Source organism: Pinus tabuliformis, chromosome X, assembly GCF_031772625.1.
Source record: "Pinus tabuliformis cultivar Carrire ecotype Pingquan chromosome X, CPIR1, whole genome shotgun sequence".
Classification (NCBI taxonomy): domain Eukaryota; kingdom Viridiplantae; phylum Streptophyta; class Pinopsida; order Pinales; family Pinaceae; genus Pinus; species Pinus tabuliformis.
This window is the reverse complement of record NC_142308.1, coordinates 793,105,422-793,125,590: the sequence shown is the minus strand read 5'-3', so window position 1 is coordinate 793,125,590 and position 20,169 is coordinate 793,105,422. Positions and strand designations below refer to the sequence as shown.

At 37.9% G+C, this 20,169-nt stretch overlaps 1 protein-coding gene across 1 annotated transcript; it reads left to right on the top strand.

Annotated features, from left to right (window-relative positions):
• Positions 1-6,306: 6,306 nt before the first annotated feature.
• On the top strand, positions 6,307-9,407 carry LOC149142208 (ferritin-like catalase Nec2). Its single transcript, XM_089446811.1, has 3 exons — positions 6,307-6,714; positions 6,993-7,218; positions 8,732-9,407. The coding sequence occupies exons 1-3, from the start codon at positions 6,374-6,376 to the stop codon at positions 9,116-9,118; spliced, it is 954 nt and encodes a 317-aa protein (XP_089302937.1). The 5' UTR covers positions 6,307-6,373; the 3' UTR covers positions 9,119-9,407.
• The last annotated feature ends 10,762 nt before the right edge of the window (positions 9,408-20,169 follow it).

The following is a 20,169-nucleotide window of genomic DNA, read 5'->3' as shown; positions in this document are numbered from 1 at the left end:
TGTCTCGCGTCGATGATGTGGGAATTATTATGGCCCACCTTCGATCAAAGGTCACTTCCTGTCGACTTCAGCTCATTATCCGGGAAGGTGACTTAGAGACTCCTTTCAGGTGCCTTAGAGCCTGCACGCCCTAATGGCAGGTTCTTCGTGTTCGACGTGAGGTTTACATCATTGGCCTCCGATTGAATGATTCCGTGGGTGTTCGACACCAGCTCATTGATTCGCATGCCGCGGATTGTACCTATAGTACCTTGAGGGCCATTGTCATTATTGGTGGTACCTCTCGCGTCTGTTAACAGTTTTCGTCATTGACTGGTAATCAGACGATGTTCATGCATGTTCGACTTCAACCCATGTATTCACATGCTTGAACTTGTACTTTGTTCGGATCGGGATGGAGCGCAAGACCCTGGATCCCTGTTTGTTTATGGTCCAGGTTGCGATGTTGTGGATGATCATTACATGACTCATTGATGGATGGCTGCGCCCATACCTGAGTCTTCATGGATGGCTGCGACCATACCTTATCATTATTATGGTCTCTTTAGCTGGGTGGCTGCGTCCATTCCACAGACCGTTTCGCATGTCTTTTGGATGGCTGCGCCCATGCCTCGACTGCATGTACTTGATTATCAGAGATATTTCGGTCCTTCCTGGTGATGTTCCAGTTCGGCGTGTGTTGTAAAGCATTTCACCCCTCCCACTCTCTCGGTCTTCATGCTTTAGGGGGCATCTGTTACACAGTAATTTGTCACTGCCTTCCTGTCAGTCACCCTGCTGTGCCAATCACTAAGCTTCATGCCTCCTGAACTGGCCCAAAAAACCCATTTTCCTAAAGTTTTGTTCATCAGCGCGTCTGTTTGAAAAATACCCGCGATGACTGGCGCTCCATAGTGTATCCCACGTGCTGCCAGCTCGGAAGGACATCACTTTTCCGCGCTGGTCGCCAGCGCGCCTTTCCCGTGTTCTTCCGCGCTGACATGACTGTCCCAGTTATGTAGATGTGGCGACATCGCGTCAGTTGCCTCATAATCCGCGCTGATCCAGTTTGGGCGAATTTGTTCAAACAGCCAGCCTTCTAGATCACTCCAGGCTTGGTTGTTAGCTTTGTGAATGTCGACTCCCTTCTATGGCATGTCTGTTCGACCCTTTGCAACAACTTCCCTTGAAGATAAGCTCATCCTTCCACCCTTATAGGAGACTCCTTCTCCTATATAAACCCTCACCATTACCATGGGCAGGGGGTTTTTGGGATAGTTAGACTTAGCTTGGAATAGCTTGGATTGTATAGAGCTTGTAGTGCTCAGATTGCTGCTATAGGTGTGGTGTGCTAGAGGTGGAAGTGATTGATTGCTTAGGGAAGGTTGTTTGTGACTTTTGTGTGAGAGAGAGAGTTGTTTGTCTTGGGAGAATCATCCTCAAAAGTGAATGCTTGAGATACATGCTGACTGGCCCCTCCTGAGAAGGTTACCGACGTCAGAACATTTGGTTGTACTCTTCTCTATTCTGATTAATAATAGATGACTGCTATTATTGTTCCATTCTCACTTGTTTATGCAATGGTTAAACGTGAATTACGTCTTTTCTGACTGATGTATGGTTGCTTTTATTAGATTTCACGCTTGCGTTTGTTTCCTCTTCGTGTGTGCAGGTATCTATTCGCGGGGATCACGGAGGATTGTGACCAGCTGAAACGAAGGAGCGAAGACAACATCTCTTCGTCAAACGACAGCGCGGGAATCCAAGTAGGTGCTCTTTACCTCTTGTTTAATTGCAATTAGGAACATGCGTGGCAGCATTGTGTGATTGTTGCTAGACCCTTGCTGGGCTAGTAGGGATCGCCTCTATCCATAGAGGGGATTTACCTCTCCAACACCCGTGTCTACAGGAAAGCAGAAACAGGCTTCTACAGGAAGCCCGAAATTGGCTAAAACAGGGTCTTCTACAGGAAGCCTTAAAAAGGCGAAACCCAAGGAGAAGAAGGCGGACATCCTAGCTAGGGAGGCAGCAGCTGTGCTGGCCGCCCTAAGTACCTCTCCCAAGCCGAAGGAGAAGTAAAAGAGGGAGCTTCCACTATTTTTTTAAGGCAAGAAAGGGCATGCAGATAAGAATTGGCAGACCCCAAACCACAGTCAAAGAAGCAAATTGTCATTGAGGACACACAAGCTAAACAAAAGAAAGAGTCTCCTTCAAAGGGGTCCATCATCTATGAATGAGGAAGCTAAAAACCTTCACCTAGAGAGAAGCAAATCAAGGTGATGGACTCAAAGACTGCTTCTACAGGAAGACAGAGGACTGTTTCTACAGGAAGCCAGCGAACTGTTTCTACAGGAAGTTTGAAAAGAGGGAAGCCAAGGGAGAAAACAGCCGAGATGTTAGCCAAAGAAGCCACCAGGGCTATCAAAGACGAGGAGAGAGATTGGTTGCTCAGAGGATGAGCAACACTTTCAGTAGGGGGGTGATGATGAGCCCCAAAAATGTACAATTATTTGGGCTCATTCAACCTCGTAATTTGGCTTAGTCCACCATTCTCATTTGTTTATTGCATGTTTTGATTATTTTTATGTTAATAGAGTGAATTTGGTTAGTCATTATGCCAACAAGTCTAATGGGTGCTTTGTGTAGCCTTTTTGGTCAACTTGGAGACAAAATTGAAGGTCTTAATGAGCACTTGGCAGCCAAATTCGTGGGAGAACAAGCTAGAGGATTTGTAGGAAGGTGTCCCCCTCATTTATGGACCCTTACCTCGAATTCTCCACCATCAGCTCGGAGTTCAAGGGCCACCGAATCAATCAGCTCAAGGGCAGCCAAGCAAGTCAAGTTGGACTGCTGTTAACTACAAGTCTTGGGCAGCCAAGTCCCTAACTTTTAGGAGGACTGTTGGGTCCTCAAAATTGTATAAATAAGAAGGCTTGGGGCCTCATTTTGGTTAGCCAGTTAGTCATTTTGTTTTAGCCATTAGTTAGCTAGTTTGTAGTTCGATTTTTATGCAGTAGATTACCTTTGCTTTCAGCTCATGCTTAAGTTCTTCTTGTGGACAGTTTTGATGTAACTTTTCATTTCTTGATTAATAAAGATGGATCCAGCTTTGCACCAGCTCTAAATCGCTCTTGGGAGGCTGTAGTTCTTGGGGTTGGGCCCATCTCAAGCGCCCAGTACCTCCCTTGTTTATATTTATGTGTTTGCTGCGTTCTTGAAATAAAATCTGCTCTTTAGATCTTGCTTTGTTATTGTAGTTGGTTTTGATGGGTAACGTAGCTTTTTATGCTTAGAATCGATTGGTAGGAGTTTGTATGCATTTATATCTTTTGGCATGTTCTTGCTCACGTGATGTATATGGTTCTCTTTTCAAACAAGGCTGCTGTTTATTCATTCATTAACAGTTGGATTGAGTTAGCTAGGACTTGGTTTGTTTGCAAGAATTCATTGATTTGTTTGAATAAGCATTGTGCAAGGCATCTCTATCACCTTCATCACCTCCTCGTTCATCTGAGCCTCGTTCAGGTCAGCTCCTCCATCACCAAGTCTGTTTCTTCATCTCCCATCTGCTCTTTTGCCACGTAACCCTACCTTCTTGCTTTTCCATTGCCTCAACCTTTGTTGATGCAAGTCAGCCTTCCACATCATCTCACCACTCCATCCATCAGTTCCTAGGTCACTTCAGACCCCCATCCTACCTCCATAACCATCCATGCATCTTCCATCAACCATCCATCCTCAAAAATCCAATTCGTAAACATCTTGTAGAAGAATTACAGAACATCCTGTAGAAACTTCCTGTAGAAGCCCCTGCAGACTTCCTGTAGAAGTTCATGAACACGGTTGCATGTCATCCAGACTTTGTGAAACTCTTAGAAAGAATACTGGGGATCCCTTAGACCCTCTCTGTACCATCCCAACCTTTCCCAAAGCATTTGATCCCTTGATCCATCCGTGCACAGTGGAAAACTAGTTAGAAGCACATGCATGATAATTTCAACAACTTAATCAAAAATACAAAAAGATGTTTTCTTCAGATAGTGATAACTTAGACACATGCATTTTACATTCCTAGAAGTAATGGCATCTCTTTTCGTTGTTTGCATTTTTTCCTTTGCATCAGTAGGACTAGCTGGTAGAATTAGGGTTTGCTAGGGTTTGTGTTTCCTTTTGGCTTTCAGTTTCTTTTCGCAAGTAGATTAACTTCCTTTGAGTTAGCTTTCGTCCATCAGTTAAAAAGCTTCTTCTGAGAGCATATAGAAGTTGGCTTGAGCCCTAGCGGACTTGTGCCAGCTGACCAAGTGACAACTGCGACAAGAGCTAGTACTTGTGCATACAGTACCGTCGCTTCCAAGTTTGTACGAACTACCGGGTTGATAAAATTAGAGATAGGGAGCTCCAGGAGTTGTAGCATTATTGCTACAATAATGGAGCCCACCAATATACACAAGCTTGGGGCCAAGTCTGGCTGCCCAGCTGACTTGCCCAATGCCTTGCGCACCCCTTACTTCGTTGCAAAACACCGTCAGCTTTCCTTCCCATCGTAGGTCGGCCTCTAACATATCGTTCATGCTCCATACGCATATAAACAAGCTTCCCTCCTCATATGTGCGTGTAAGTGTCATCGCATATTGTCGCGTGACTTGTTGCACAACCGCAGGTCGCTCTCCAACCGGCGCTCGTTCACGGTCGCTCGTCACCCAAACGCGGTCGCACTTCGGCAGAACCGCAGGATGTTACAGGTGACCTCCCGAGAAGTCCTGGTTAGGGGGTGCAAACCCCGGAAGTGATGATTGATGCTATGTGATTCATTTCAGTAGTTTCAATCCCACTTCTTCACCCTTGTGAGCATCACCTAATGTAATGAGTGTTAAGTGGACTATTCAAAAATCATGAGAAATTAGTCAGTTGCCACTACCTTTCATGGAAATGGTCATAGATGAATGACTTACTTAACCCAGTTGAATCCCAAAATGGTATCTAATATAATGCACTGCCAAAACCCCCAATACTTAAATTTTAATTTGTTAATGTAATTATTATTTTATTATTTTGAATATAATGTTATGGGATCGCTGGCATGCTAGGTTACTCTACCCCTCTAATTTTGAACATGTGACCCTGACACATGCCCTTAACCATTATGCTCACTCAAGCTATATATAATGCAAATAAAACATATCAAAAAGAAAAATGTAATGAACATAATGTATGAATTTTAAAAATTCTAATAAAATAAAAAACTAACAAGACTCTATCATTTAAATTTTTTATATAAAATATAAAATTTTAATACATCATAAAAATTATTTATTTTATATTTTACATCAATAAATATTTATACTGAAAAATCAAATTACCAATATAGTCAAAACCTACCGCCCTGAGGTGGAATTAATTTAAATTCAAATTTTATTTAAAAGCCAAAATTTGTTTTCAACCAATCTTAAAATATATTATAATAAGAGGACACATTTGATTTGAAGGTCGTAGAAATTATGCAGAAAAATATGTCCATTCAACCTCGACGGGGGAGATATTTCAAAAGAGATGTGCATTGACAATTTAGATAGATTAGCTCCATACGCCAAAATCAGAATGTACACACGTGCCTCACTGAGTTTGTGTTCTCCTTTAATACGTTTCTTCACTGTGACGACAGATGTGTAGATTTATATATATTCAATTTACTGTGGAGTACGGGATACTTCAAGAATGACCACCTCATTTAGATAAACTTTTTTAATGATGATCAACTACCTGATAGAAATTGATAGTTAATTCAGAATGGTCTCACATTATTTATCGAATCAAATTTCAAATTGAAACAAATACATTTTAAAGTCGTAAAATTTATCCAAATCTTCAAGTCGTTATAAACATCTAGAAATTGTGAGCTCGTAGATGTATCCAAATTCGCACTATGTTCTAAACATCTAGAACATAGAAAGTGTCCAGACAGCGATGTAAGATACACACACATCCGTTAGTTACTCCGAAACTATTGGCCATGTGCACCACTTACGACCTCTAAACTATTGGCCATGTGCACCACTTACCACCTCTTACTACTCCCTCTAACTGCAAATCAGCGAGACGGGACGTTATTGCTACATCCTTTGTTTGTTTCTCACGTTTCCTCCTCCACGCACCCCTATCCATACAAAATATGCAGCCACGTGTCTCATCTCATGTCACTTTCCCTACAAAATATGCAGCCACGTGTCTCATCTCATGTCACTTTCACCGCATTTTTCTCCTCAGAATCTCCGATGAGCACGGTATATGCTCCTCCCCCTGCATATTTATATTCCCCTGCACTGCTCCTCTATTCATTCATTAAACACAAATTATTCTGTTTTATTCTCTTCTCCTCGCCAAAATCAAAATCAAAATGGCTCACACAGTACTTCATCTACCTTTCGTTTTCATCATACTCTTCTTATTATCATCCCAAGCTTCATCAGAACACGATCACTTGCCAAACACCGAGGCTGGCTACAAGCCCGGACCAGTTCCTGCCGTAGATGTAGATTCTCTTGAGTTTCCTCTAAATTTAGAGTACTTGGAAGCCGAGTTTTTCCTCTGGTCGGCCTTGGGTTATGGCCTGGATCATGTTGCACCGGAGCTCGTAAGCGGTGGACCACCTCCCATAGGGGCAAAGAAGGCTAACCTGGACCCTTCGGTGCGCGAGATCATAAAGGAATTTGCGTATCAAGAAGTTGGTCATATCAGGTATGATTGTAGATTTTGAAATTTAATTGTAATAATAGATTTTGAGAATTTAATTAATAAAATCGAAAATCAATTAATTAATTTTTAAAATCTATAATTAAGTAAAATATTATTTCCAATAAAATTTAAAATCATTTATGTCGTAGAATGTGAGATCAATTATATTTTAGAATTTGAAGTTGGATCAAAATTTATTTCGATTACTGGAAATAATGTTATATTGAATTCAATTAATGGTTGTTGTTTTTTATTTGATTTATGTATACAATGCAATGCAGGGCTATAAAGAAAACTGTGCATGGATTTCCTAGACCTCAACTCAATCTCACCGCTGCAAATTTTGGCACTATCATGAACGCCGCACTGAATACAACTTTGAAACCTCCTTTTAATCCGTATGCTAACTCTGTCAACTATCTCCTTGCAAGTTACGTTATTCCCTACGTTGGACTTACTGGCTACGTGGGCACCAATCCCCAGCTCCAATCAGCGACTGCTAAGCGGGTAAAGAAGAAGGCTTTATTTATTCATTGATAAAAAAAGAAAAGAAATTATTTTAAAGTTTATAAGTTTAAAGATATTTTATGGGACAGATTGTTTTTCTATCTCATTTTTGTATTTGGTCTTTTTCTTGAGATAGATTTTTTTCTATATGGTTCTTGTATTCAGTCTTTTTCCTCCTATAAAGGCTTACAATAAATGCCTCTAGCTTCTCGACAAACCCTATCTGAATAGATTATCCTAAGAGCTAGCTACCATAATATCTGCATAGCTTTCCCTAGTGTCTTTGAAGGCCATTGTTTTTTTGTCTAGCTGCCAAAATATCTGCATAGCTTTCCCTATTGTCTTTGAAGACCAATGTATCTTTGTTTCCACTTTTCCATAAGAGAAAAAAATACATACTCTTTCCTCCCACATTTTTTTGGCCTTTTCACAACCGAGTTGAATGGAGTTGATGAGAATTAGTCCTTAACTGAGCAATAAGAATTTTGGCTCTCCAAGAAATATTGGGCCCTATGTACTCTTTTTGTTGATGATTATGAGTGGGATTAAAGTCTTCAAAATAGTACTTTTCCTTTCTCCCTAGCTCCTTATCCCCTATGAACTCCTTTTGTTGATGATTATGAGTGGGACTTAAGTCTTCAAAATAGTACATTTTCTTTCTCCCTAGCTCCTTATCCCCTATGTACTCTTTTTGTTGATGATTATGAGTGGGACTAAAGTCTTCAAAATAGTACCTTTTCTTTCTTCCTAGCTCCTTATCCCCTATGTACTCTTTTTGTTGATGATTATGAGTGGGACTAAAGTCTTCAAAATAGTACCTTTTCTTTCTCCCTAGCTCCTTATCCCCTATGTACCCTTTTCTTTTTATGATTATGAGTGAGATTAAAGTCTTCAAAATAGTACTTTTTCTTTCTATCTAGCTCTTTATCTAAGTATACTTGTTAAACTTATTCATAATAAAAAAATTGTCTCTTTACTTTTTATGGGACATATGTTCAAGTAAATACTTCATTTACTAAACCATATTTATAAAACACATGTTCAAACAAATATATGAATAAATATTTTATTATATATATAAATAAGTATTTTATTGTCAAGTGCCCTGTAAGATGGATCATCTTGTTGAATTGAGGTTTATGTGATCCATTTCAAGTTTATGAGAGATTTTAATCACATAATATTTCATTTGTCGACGCATTTCAAACCAACGACAACGTTCATTGTCTTGACGAAGAACCACACTAGACCATGAACCACATTCGTTGATTCGAAATGGGTTGACAAATGAAATATCATGTTATTTACGCCGAAAAATCTTTCATAATAGATCATCTTCTTCATTATTATCATCTTTCCTATTGAGCTTAGATTATTGAGTTGTGACATGTCTGTTAACTGGGAACATTTTGTATTGTTGTCCGTGTAACCAAATTACCTCCCGCTAATTCTTAGTAGGTAGCAAGATGTTTCTAATTTAAGTATTTTATTTTTGTGTATATAACGTTTATAGTTGGTGGCGGGGCTTCTTGGAGTGGAATCGGGTCAAGACGCCGTGATACGTGCTTTGCTGTACGAAAGGTTGTTTGAGAAGGTGGCGCCATATCCATACACAGTGGCAGAATTCACGGACAAGATCTCTATTCTTAGGAATAAGTTGGGGCACACCGGAATTGCCGACGAAGGCCTGTTTGTCCCACGTGCTCTGGGAGCAGAGGGGAAGGTGAAAGGCAACATTCTTGCGGGCGATGAATACTCGGTTTCATATGCGCGCAGCCCTGCCCAAATTCTGAGGATTGTCTATTCATCTGGTAGTGAATCATCTCCTGGAGGGTTCTACCCTCGTGGTGCTGATGGAAAGATTGCGCGTCAATACCTCTCCAAGAAAACGCACAGCTAATTTATTAGGGTTGCTATTATTGGTTACGGGCTTTGCCGATGCCATTCTATTATTACGTCATGTACCATCCATCGTCTGTGTGTGTGTGTTCTTGTTTAATTTGTATAGGGAGTAGGTGGTCAGTTGGAAGTATGATCTGCAAGTAGATTTGATATGAAAATCAATAAGGGAGATATTGATGAAGTAGATAAATAAGGACCTTTTGTCCATGTATTTTTCATAATTTGAATCTCCAGATGATCAGCACAAAAATGTGATGTAAAAATGTTAAAAGGTTATAGCGATAAAAGGTACTTGTTTATTGCTCCATTCTTTAGTGGGGCTTCTGGCCTTTCTCCGTATTATTTGTAATTATTTCAAAATAAATATTAATTATTATGGTAAAGTTTTTATATAACAATTTTATCTCATTGAATGAATTTTATTTTTAGTTTATTTGGTGTTATTTTAATGTAAAGATAAGATTACATTGGTTGTTTGTTCGTTTTGTTTGTTATGATTGAGTATAAAAATATCAAATTTCCTTTTAAAAAAAATAATATTATAAGTAAATAAGTTAAGTTAGAAAAGAATTAACATCATAAGTAAACAAGTTATGCTGTAAATTTATTAATATTAGTTTATTTTATTTATGCTATATTTTTTATTATTTATTTTGTTTATGTTATATTTTTTATTATTTATGTTTGGTTTTGTTAATTGAATTTGTAATAGGAAAAGCATTCATTTGTGTTATACATATGAAGAAGATTAGCATATACTCTTTAGGTACCATTTTTTTTCTATATAAATAATATAGATTTTTTTTTGAGGTGAAATACTTGTATATATTCTTTCTTCAATCACACTTATACTTGTATTTGCAATTTCTTTCATTATGGTGTGCTTATTTTATATGGAGTCTTTGATACTAGGGAAAATCTAGGCATTAAATGAATAGATATATCTATATCTCTTTTGATGGTGTACTTAGTATTTCCCCAAACACATCCTCAAACTCCTGCAACATTGGTAAGGCCTTAATGATTGGAACTTTAGTCTTGGTTGGCTCTTCCATGTGAGTTACATACAATTGGAATCCATTTTTGAATCATATTTTCAACTATAAGGATGAATTCTTCCTTATAGAAATGGGAATTCCTTTCAATGTACTTTGTTTTCCTCCTTCATCAATTCAAGTAAAAGTCCTCTTATGACAATCTAGGATGGCATGATGTGCATCCAACCAATCCATTCGAATAAGGATGCCATATGATCCAAGTGATATGATGTTCAAATCTACATTAGTGGTAATCTCCCTTTTGGTTCTAGTAGCTAATTAAAGGTCAACCAAAATTTCTTATGCTTAATTCTCTTCAAATGAAATGTTTCAACTAAATTGGGGGCAATGTAATTATGACTTGCTCTCGAATCAATTAAAATGGCAATAGGATAATGTGTAATCTTACTTTGTATTTCAATTATGATTGATTCATGATCTATCATGATCTAACTATTGATCATCCAAGGCTCCATATATTTTTGGAATGTTCCTATCCATATCTTCCACTATGGTTGCCTCATGGTAGGTTGTGTGTAGTCCTAATTATATATCTCTTATGAGCACAATCTATGGACATATGATCTCAATTACAACCCCAACATCTAATTGGCTGCCTTGCCCTCTTTCCTAGATATTTCATCATTTTGGATCCACTCTGAACTTATTGACCTTGTTGATATGTATTAAAATTGTTCTTGAAGAAAGGAGGTTTGAATCCTCTCTTCATTTGATCTAATTTTTCCTTCCTCTTATATTTTCAAGGCTATTGAAAATCTACTTTGTCTTTGTTTTTTCTCATATAATTATTTGGCCTACCTAATGATCTCTTCTAAAGTTGTGGGTTCATTAAATTAGATTATTTCTTTGCAAAATGATGGCATTTCACCTAGGAAATTTTGTATATATCAACCAAATATAAGGACAATCAACTACAAGGATTAGTCAAATTTGCAATGTAAGTAAGTTGACTACTAGTTGAGTTAACTCACCAAGTGTAGTTAAGTAGTTACAACTACTTGCAAATTGTTTCCAGGTATAAATACACGAGATCATGAATGTAAATGTAGACTTATATTGGTTTGGTATTTTCTTTTGTTTTTGTATCTAGAGGAATCAACAATTGGACCAATCTCATACTTAGGTGACACGGGGTCTATTCCAACTGCTACCACTATAAACTCTAGTTGTGTATGTATGCCCATTCCACACATGAAGGTGAATCATGATGATTTGAACATCAGACCTCCTTGCACATAATATTTCATTTACATGGTCATTATTAATTGAGATACCCCCTCAGGGCTTTGTATTGGTTTAACATTGATCATAATATAAGATACTTATTGTCGGTCTCATTTTTGCTTGTCTCTTTCTTCTTTCCCTCTGTGTGTATGTGTGTATCACTATATAATGCTTTCTGTATATTATATTATATGAACATCTAATTTTAACTCTCTCTGTACTCACAAAAAAATCATCAATGTTACCTAAATTATCAACCACACCAGTCTGAAGTAGTATCACAATAGATGGCACCTATTACAATGTAGTCAATAATTGTGTCCATTTTCCTGATGCATTCAACGTTAAATATCTCTAAGCCAACCTATCACTCTGAGAAAAAGATGATTTGTAATTAATGAAGTCCCATTTATGAAGGGGATGAAGATCCAAAAGTAGATTGGTTTTTTGGTGAAAAAAAATGGGATGCCTTGGACATTAATAATGAAACTGAGTAGATGCAACAATTCACTAAAAATTTAAGAAGCAAAGAGCCCACTTGGTTTATGAATTTTACCAAAATCTAGATAAGAACTAAGGCTGAGATAAAGAGCAACTTCTTATATTTCTTCAAAATAGGATATTAAGCATTTAACAACACAAAAATCAAAAGAGATCGAAAATAATTCGAGCAATTTTGTTAGATAATATGATTAAAATATTTAAAGATATAATAAGCTAGATTCCTTATACCATAGATCCTCAACTATTGACCCAATTTTGTGGTGTAATTGAGAACTTATGATGTTGGGGTTCCAGCTTGATGTTATGAGTTAAAACTCGATGATGTGAAGTAATGTTTATTTTGATTAATAATATTATAGAGTTGAAGGAAGGGGGATAGCCAACATATTATGATTCCTTGAGAGGAAAAATTTCCTTTGACTTAATTTTCCCTTTTGACGAGATGGTTAATCTTCTCAAGAATCTTCTAACAAGAGGTTGGGAAGATGAAGTATCAAGATGGGATTATAAAAATAAGAGGGGGGGATCAATAAAGCGGTTCTTCTTCCTTTATCTTTTCATCCTATTCCATTTTCTCTCTCATACATTATTTTCCCTCTCACTTGACAATTTGAATTGGAAAGAGAGTTTGTGGTAGAACCTAGAGAGGTTCATACCTTAGGACTAGTTAAGAGTTGTGTATGATAGTATGTGTGACAGGAAGTGAATGTGTTAAAGCACTTTTATCTTTGGACTAGATGGCTCTAAGCACTGGGAATGGCCATGTTTTTGTGTAGCACCTAGATCACTGAAGAGGGGAGGATCGAGGGACTGTAGAGATAAGAGAAGGACTCCCTTATGTTGTGTAGACCACATGATATTTTTGTGAATATTTATGAGCATGGTGAAATATGGAAAGACTAAACACTAAGTTTTACTTTTGTGTGAAGGAGAGTGCCTTTCACTTTTATCTTAAATTATGCCTGAAAATTGTGTGTTAAATCCCTTAGTTTAGTTTTCTCTCAGAGCATCAAGAATCTAACATGGGGGTGGTTGGCTACAAGAAATACTATAGCGTAATCTTTTCTATGGTTAGGTGGAGAGCAGTTCACCTTTTTTCAAGTCTAGATTCACTTTTTCTAAATTAGATAAGTGTTTATCTGGTTGGTAAGTGAAATTGATTATTGTCCGAATATATGTATGAAATTGTTTTAGTTGAAATTTTTTATTCTTAACACTTTTTCTTTCTTTTTTTAACGAGATTTGGTTATGAAAACTAAACATGTGGAGGATATGAATTTTGTTTCTAGTAACCTGTTAATTGTCTTCTTAATGTTTTAGTAAATCAATTGAAGTGATTTGGGTAATCTTTTCTTCCCATAAGAGATTGTATAAATAAATTTTCAAATTCATGGGTCCGTTGTGCACATGCATGTCTTCCCTATTAATTGCATGTTGATTTTTCTTTAATTTTCTCTACAGGATATAAGTCCCAAATTTTTCCTCTGATTTAAAGAGATATAAGGTGTGAAAAATAATTTGAGGAAGAGTTTTAGGGTCATTCTTGGAGTTTAAATGTGGAAGCCAAAATGTGATTTATGGGGTAAACATGTCATCTTGGAATTTTCACTATCAATCATTTTTTTGGGAGGTTTCAAAGGTTGAAACTTGGATCATAATGAGGGAAAATCTCATTGAATATCTGGTTCATTTTCGAATCTTAGTTCAGTATGTTTTCAGATATATGATCTGAGGAAGTTGGGTTTCCTGAATGGTTCTTCAAATAGTTTACCTTGGAATTTTCATTATAATTTTTCTTCTTAGAGGTTTCAGAGGCTGAAACTTAGACCATAATGAGGGGAAATCTCGCTAAAATTTTGGTTCAATTTTCATATCTCATTTCACTACAATTTAGAAGATATTCTCTAAGGAAGTCATATCCTGAATGCTCTTGGAATAAGGCTTTAGATAGGTTAACATGGTATTTTTTATATAATTTTATTTCTTTGAGGTTTCAAACCATGAAACTTGGAGGAGACAGAGAAGATATTTTGGGGAACCTATGGTAGAAGTTTCAGATCTTTATTCAATATAATTTTGGAGATATTCCTTGAGGAAGTTGGGTCTCATGATTTTCATTGAATGCGCTAACGTCATATACATATATACCTTTTCGGTAGTTTCGTTACAAATTTTCTTGAAACTAACGATAAATTTGAAACATTAGATGAGCCCTCCTTCCACTCCCGATGGTCAAGCTTCCCTTTCCTCTCCCGTTGGTCGAGCCCTTCCGGGGGCATCCTCTCCTTAAAATTCGAGCCCTGCCTTCCTTGATGCTTATTGGGTGGGGGGCCGTTGATTGAGCCCTACCCCTACTTTAATTATGATGAATCATGAATTCTTGATTTAATGCTTTGATTCTACTATTAATGAAGTGTGTGTTCTAGTTTATCATCAATACCCTCGCTCGGACAACCAAACCTTGTTATGATATTCTCGAAGATGAAGTGTGCAATAGTCTATACAGTGCAATCTGTGGCTATAGAGCCAAAAAAACTTCAAGAAATTCTGAAAGAAGAAAAATTATTCCAGTAACCATGAATGCTCCTAAAAATATAACTAATTGTTGTTTTAGAAAAGCACAAAAGAAACAGGAAAAAAATTGATATCCCATATCCTTAATTAGGATTTAAGGGATCGGGTTTGAGAAAAAATGTGATGCCCATAGCCCTAATGAAGGATTAGGGAGTTGGGTGTGTGACAAGAAATCCTAACAAATTAAAGCAAACAATGAATGACCAACATCATAAATTGATAGAAGAATGGAAGAGAAAATTGAAATGCTCTAGAAATCATTAAGAGATATGACTTACCAACTAAGTGACCTATGGTGCATGAACTACATGAATGAATGGTATACAAAATATTTCTACAAATACCAATATGCACCCAAAATAAAATATGATATTTGAAGGGTTCAAATAGAACATTATTGTGAAATATCTCAAACTTTGACAAAACAAAACACAAGGGATTTCCTACACAATTTGAAAAAAGTAAAAATTAGATGGTGCAATATCTACGAGGAAGCAATGCGTTTCACACAGGAATGCCAACTAAATGAAAAACCAAAAAAAAAAAAAAATTCCATACATTTTATCTCATGAAATAAATAACCAAAATATGGATCAAGGAAATAAGGCAATTAAATTTCAAGATAGGGGACATGGATATCAAGGATGATGTGGATACCAAGGTAGAGGAGGTTTCCAAGGTGGATATCGAGATTGTTATGGTATATGAAGAGGTTTAGATCGAGGCAAAGCATATTTCTACATTTGTTTAAATGAAGGCCATATGTACCTAGATTGTCTAGTCAAGGATATAATTGACTTAAAAGAATTTTAATTTATGTGGTGTTGGTGATCATTCTCTTGAATATTTTCCAATCATGCTCAACGAGTTAAAAAATAAATGGAGTGTAAATCTATTATAGATCATTCCCAAGAATGAAGTTGTCAACACAAAAAACCATAATGTTGTTACAAGGTCTAGGGATGGACAAGACAACCATATATAAAATGGTCCTTAATTCATATAGTAAAGAAAAAAATACCTACTCAAATCCTAATCAAGAGAAAAATATTATGCGGGAAGCCTTATGAAGAGGAAAAACCTACATACATGGGTGGTTGATAGAAAAGGAACATGGTGGGAATAAAGGATGTAGTCATTGATTAATTTTTGAACTTGCTAAAAGAAAAATAATTAGTCAAAAGATTAGTAGTTTTATCGAACATCCTAAAAGGGTACAAGGAAGGTCATAAAACATTAAAAAAACAAATGAGTAAGTTTTCTATTGATTTGAAGATGGAGAAGATTAGTAATGTTATGCTAATTCCCCATTCAGAATAAAACCCAAGATGCTTATCATTTGCTTATCAAGTGCTTAAGGATACACTATTTTCTTAATTTATTGATTCCCATGAGAGGTTCTTATGTAATTGTATAAAAATTTAAAATAAAAAATATGCTGGAAAACAACAAAATAACTGCAAAGAATCATCAAAATACAACACACAACACATAGATTTGATGAGGATTTCATCCCTCCTAGGCTACGTTTCCTTGGTCCAGCGTCCAATGCTTGGGCCTCTCTATTATGCTCAAAATTACAACAAAAATGAGTTTTCAATGCTCAAATGCTTATGTAACCTGTCTCAATGAGTTCAAAATACTTAAACATGGCTATATAGCCTCTTTTTTCATCCAATTTGGATAAGAACTGAAGAAGTTATGACTTCTCCTAGTTCTCCCACTATTTTTTCCACAAATTGCTCCATACTGGAAAAAACCCTCATTTCTGCACTCCAAAATCCACTAATCGAGTGAACATTTCAACGTGTCATGGACCATAACCTATCGGTCGTATCGCAAATCGCAATCAATGTAAAAGACCGATGGATGGTCTTGTAAACAAAGCGGTGATTGTGCGATGTGATATCGGCGAACCCGACGGGAACTTAAACTGTGGCCCATAAATGTATAGCATCCGGGAACTTATTTCTCATCGCAATCAGCAGAGAACTGGGGTATTAAATTCTACGGCGTTGTTTTTCTTGTGATATGCAATTGCGATATTGCATCGCACCCCAACTTGTCAGGGGCCGATTTTCATAATACCTTCCCCTCGTCGATTGCAATTGCGATTTTTGATTGCCTTATCGCATCACAACCCTGGTTGTTCTGGTGTCGATTTTGTAATGCCTTTCCACCTGCGATTGTGATTTTTGATATCCGGGGGCCAATGGAAAATTGCCACTTGGTACCTCCTCATTCGCTGAAGGGCTTTGCCATTTCATCTAATCCTCCCATGTAGACAAGTCAAACTTGAACTTTGACTTGCTCTAACTTCTGCATATGAGCTCAGATTTGAGTGTCATTCTCACCGTTGGATTCAGAATGATGAAGTCTTCTATATGAAGCCGAGTATAACTAGACTTTGGCACTTTTATTTTTCAGCATAAACTTGAGCACCTAATCACTCCTCCCCACTGGAAGCCTTTTGGACCCTAAAAGATTATATTCAGTTATTGAACAGATGAGGATACTATTCCCTCACCTTCCCCTCTTCAATCCATTTTTCCTTTGTTGGATTTGTACCTTTGAGACCCACTTGAAGATAATCAATATTTTCCCTTTCTGTTGTCCTTGTTCTTCTGTCAAGTATAGTGTCTTGCTGAAGCACATCAAGGCATTCTGGAGAAAAATCTTCAATTGATGGAATCTGTACACTTTATCCTTGATCTTAAATCAAAGGAGGCTCATACAATCTCAAATTTACAACATTAAAAATGTAATAAATTTTCATATATGAAGGAAAATCAAGCTTGAAAGCATTATTACCAATCTTTTCCAGAATTTTAAATGGACCAAACGGATTGGTTTCAACATTTTACCTTCACCTTGAAGCCTTTCCTTGCTAATGTAAAGCCAAACTTCATCACCTACTTGAAAATGATGATCTACACGATGTTTATCATGCCTTGCTTTATACTTGCCTTGACTCTTTTCTAGTTGTTCTTGAACTGTTTGGTGAATCAACTGAATTTTCTCAATGAATTTATTTTCTCTATCTATGTCGCTATGTCCATCTACAGCCACATATTTCTCAAAAATGAAATCCAAAGACGATTTAGGCAAATAACCAAGACATGCCTCAAAAGGTGAAGTTAGAGTAGAAGAGTGTTTTGCTAAGTTGTAAGCATGTTGAATATAATGCAACTTTTCATCCCTCAACTTAGGATGTTATTTATATATATATATATATATATATATATATTTTTTTTTTTTTTCTGAGTAAAGAATATTCTATTATGTATAAATAAAAGAGGAAAATATTTACAAAGAGGTTGGAACCTCTGAGGGGGCTAAAGCTAGCCCTCTGTCAAAAAAACTTCTGCCATCAGCTCTTAACTATCTGTTTACATAGATAAAAAACGAGAGCCCAAGACTCTGTAGAACTAGACACCACCACCAAAAACCAAAAACTAGAAGACGATGGAGAATTATACAGAAAAATGCGGACGTGGACAACAACGGCAGCACAAAACCGCTTAGCAGAAACCACCAGCATATCGGGCCGCCGTCGACCAGCAAGCAGTTTCCGTATGAACGAGCCCGATATAATCTCCTGTTGATGCGTGGCTCTCTACATACGTCATCATTTCTGACTTTTCAGGACGTAAAGTTCAGCAAAAAGGGGCCTTCCGAAATCCTCCACCGCCGTCCGATCTGCTCCATCATTCTCCGCCGTTGATTGTTTCAACCTGAGGTGGTAATTCTGCATCTGCATCGTTGGCTTTGCAAGGAGAGCTGACCCATTCAATCATCACATTGTCTTCGACATCCATAATACTGCGACCAGGAGGCATCAACGGATACAGAATAGTGCCTGAGAACTGCGCCGGTGCACAAGGAATGAGCTCCTCGTGTGAAGGAGTTTGCTGAAGACGCGCGTCCTCTTCATGACCTTCGGCCTGCTGCACCTCTGGAAGATTGAGGATATCCTCTGCCATGCTTCCTTGAGAATCCTTAGAATTCTGAGAGAGAGTCCTGTCCATGGATTGTTCATCAGAGCCAGAGAGGTCATCTTCTTCCTCTGAGAAGATGACTGTGATAATAGCAGAGATAGTAGGCTTGTTTAGCTTACTTTTAAATGTGAAACGGGAGGAGTGGAAAGAACTGTAGAGGGACGGACCAGAGTGGTCGGATGATGGTGAGGCTGACAAGACATAAGCTAGCGGGGAAATGCATCGTGGAACAGGACCTTCCCTTCCTTTAACACCCCCACGAGTGCCTGAACTACTACCCCTCCGGGAAATTCCTCGACATCTGGCCATAGCATCAATGATTGATAAACTGAGAGAACAAAAGGGTTGAAGGAGGAAGAAGAACGACCCACCCCAATTTGAAATAAACAAAGGATAACAATACTCAGAGTAGAGAGCGCCCAGGGAAAGCACCGCATAGATAGAAATCAGAACCCCTAAATAAATTCCTGAATTATTTGAATGAGTCCCACACCCTGCCAAAGCAGCTTCAACAGATACCGTAACACGACCTATTACAGTTATATACCAAAAGAAAAAACATTGACCATACCAGATGCGAGCCAGAAGAACCGTAATTAAATGCTTGAGGCTAGCCAGATGCGAGCTTCTATGGAGCCATGATGGCTTCCAAATGCTCAGCTCTGCACCTAACTCCCGTGAACCAATTCGACCGGGAATGTCTCTGCTAGAATGAGCCAGAGAGAATGTCGAGCTCTGGGTAATTGAAATGAATCGTATGCTCATCATCCTGAAGAACTTACTCTGCATGTTGTACATCCAATTCCTCATTAATGGGATTTAATGCGCTGCCATAAATCGCCTACTTGCTCCACGATGATGCCCGATGTCGGCGTCGCTCGTATGGGCATTAACGGCTCATTAAATCACCCGCATCCGGGTGTGATTTCTCCTGCAGCTGCATATCACTAGTAACTATAGTCTTGAAGATGGAGAAGGGCCTAAGGCTATATAAGGAGAAGATCATTAGGCAAAGAGATATGGAATGGGTGTGAGTTGTGAAGATCTGAGGTAGTGTGAGATCCAAGTGCTGGTTATGGGTTGGTGATTTGAACCAAGGTTTCACTCATGTGGAGAATGATGAATGATGGAACGAGATCTCAAGGCTTGGAATGATTATCTTCTTATGGTTTGACTGTGGATAGACTAGATCTATTGACGCATGTTTATGGTTATGATATGGGTATGTTTTGATGTCTGATATAGCTGCGGAGTTTTAAGTTTGAATTTACAGATCTATACGCGGGTTGTCTTTGGTAAAAGAGCGTATACACGCAGGTTGGGCTCGTCAAAGTAGCGTATACAATGTGAAGTATGAATATGGAGTTGGATCTGGTTATTGTTATGTTGTCTGTGTTCTTGACAGGGTTTCAATGATTCAGTATTGGGTGATTCAGAGATTGATGATGCAGGTTGTTATACAATGGTGATTGTCTTATGGATCCAGTATGAAAATGTATGAAATGTGGTCCCGGGAAGATCGTAGGCCGGCACCTACGTACTGGTAAACATATCAGCCAGTACAAGAGCCAAGGGGGTTGTAGCTCCCTTCTAGGAGCAGCTGGAAAACGAGTGAAGATTGTAGCCTTCTGTAGGGTTGGCACCTACGTACTAGTAAATGGATCGGCTAGTACAAGAGCTATGAGGGTTGT

Coding starts and splice junctions, on each gene's coding strand:
- LOC149142208 (XM_089446811.1), top strand. CDS start 6,374: ATGGCTCACACAGTACTTCATCTACCTTTCGTTTTCATCATACTCTTC. Junction 6,715..6,992: donor CAAGAAGTTGGTCATATCAG/GTATGATTGTAG, acceptor AATGCAATGCAG/GGCTATAAAGAAAACTGTGC. Junction 7,219..8,731: donor AATCAGCGACTGCTAAGCGG/GTAAAGAAGAAG, acceptor TAACGTTTATAG/TTGGTGGCGGGGCTTCTTGG.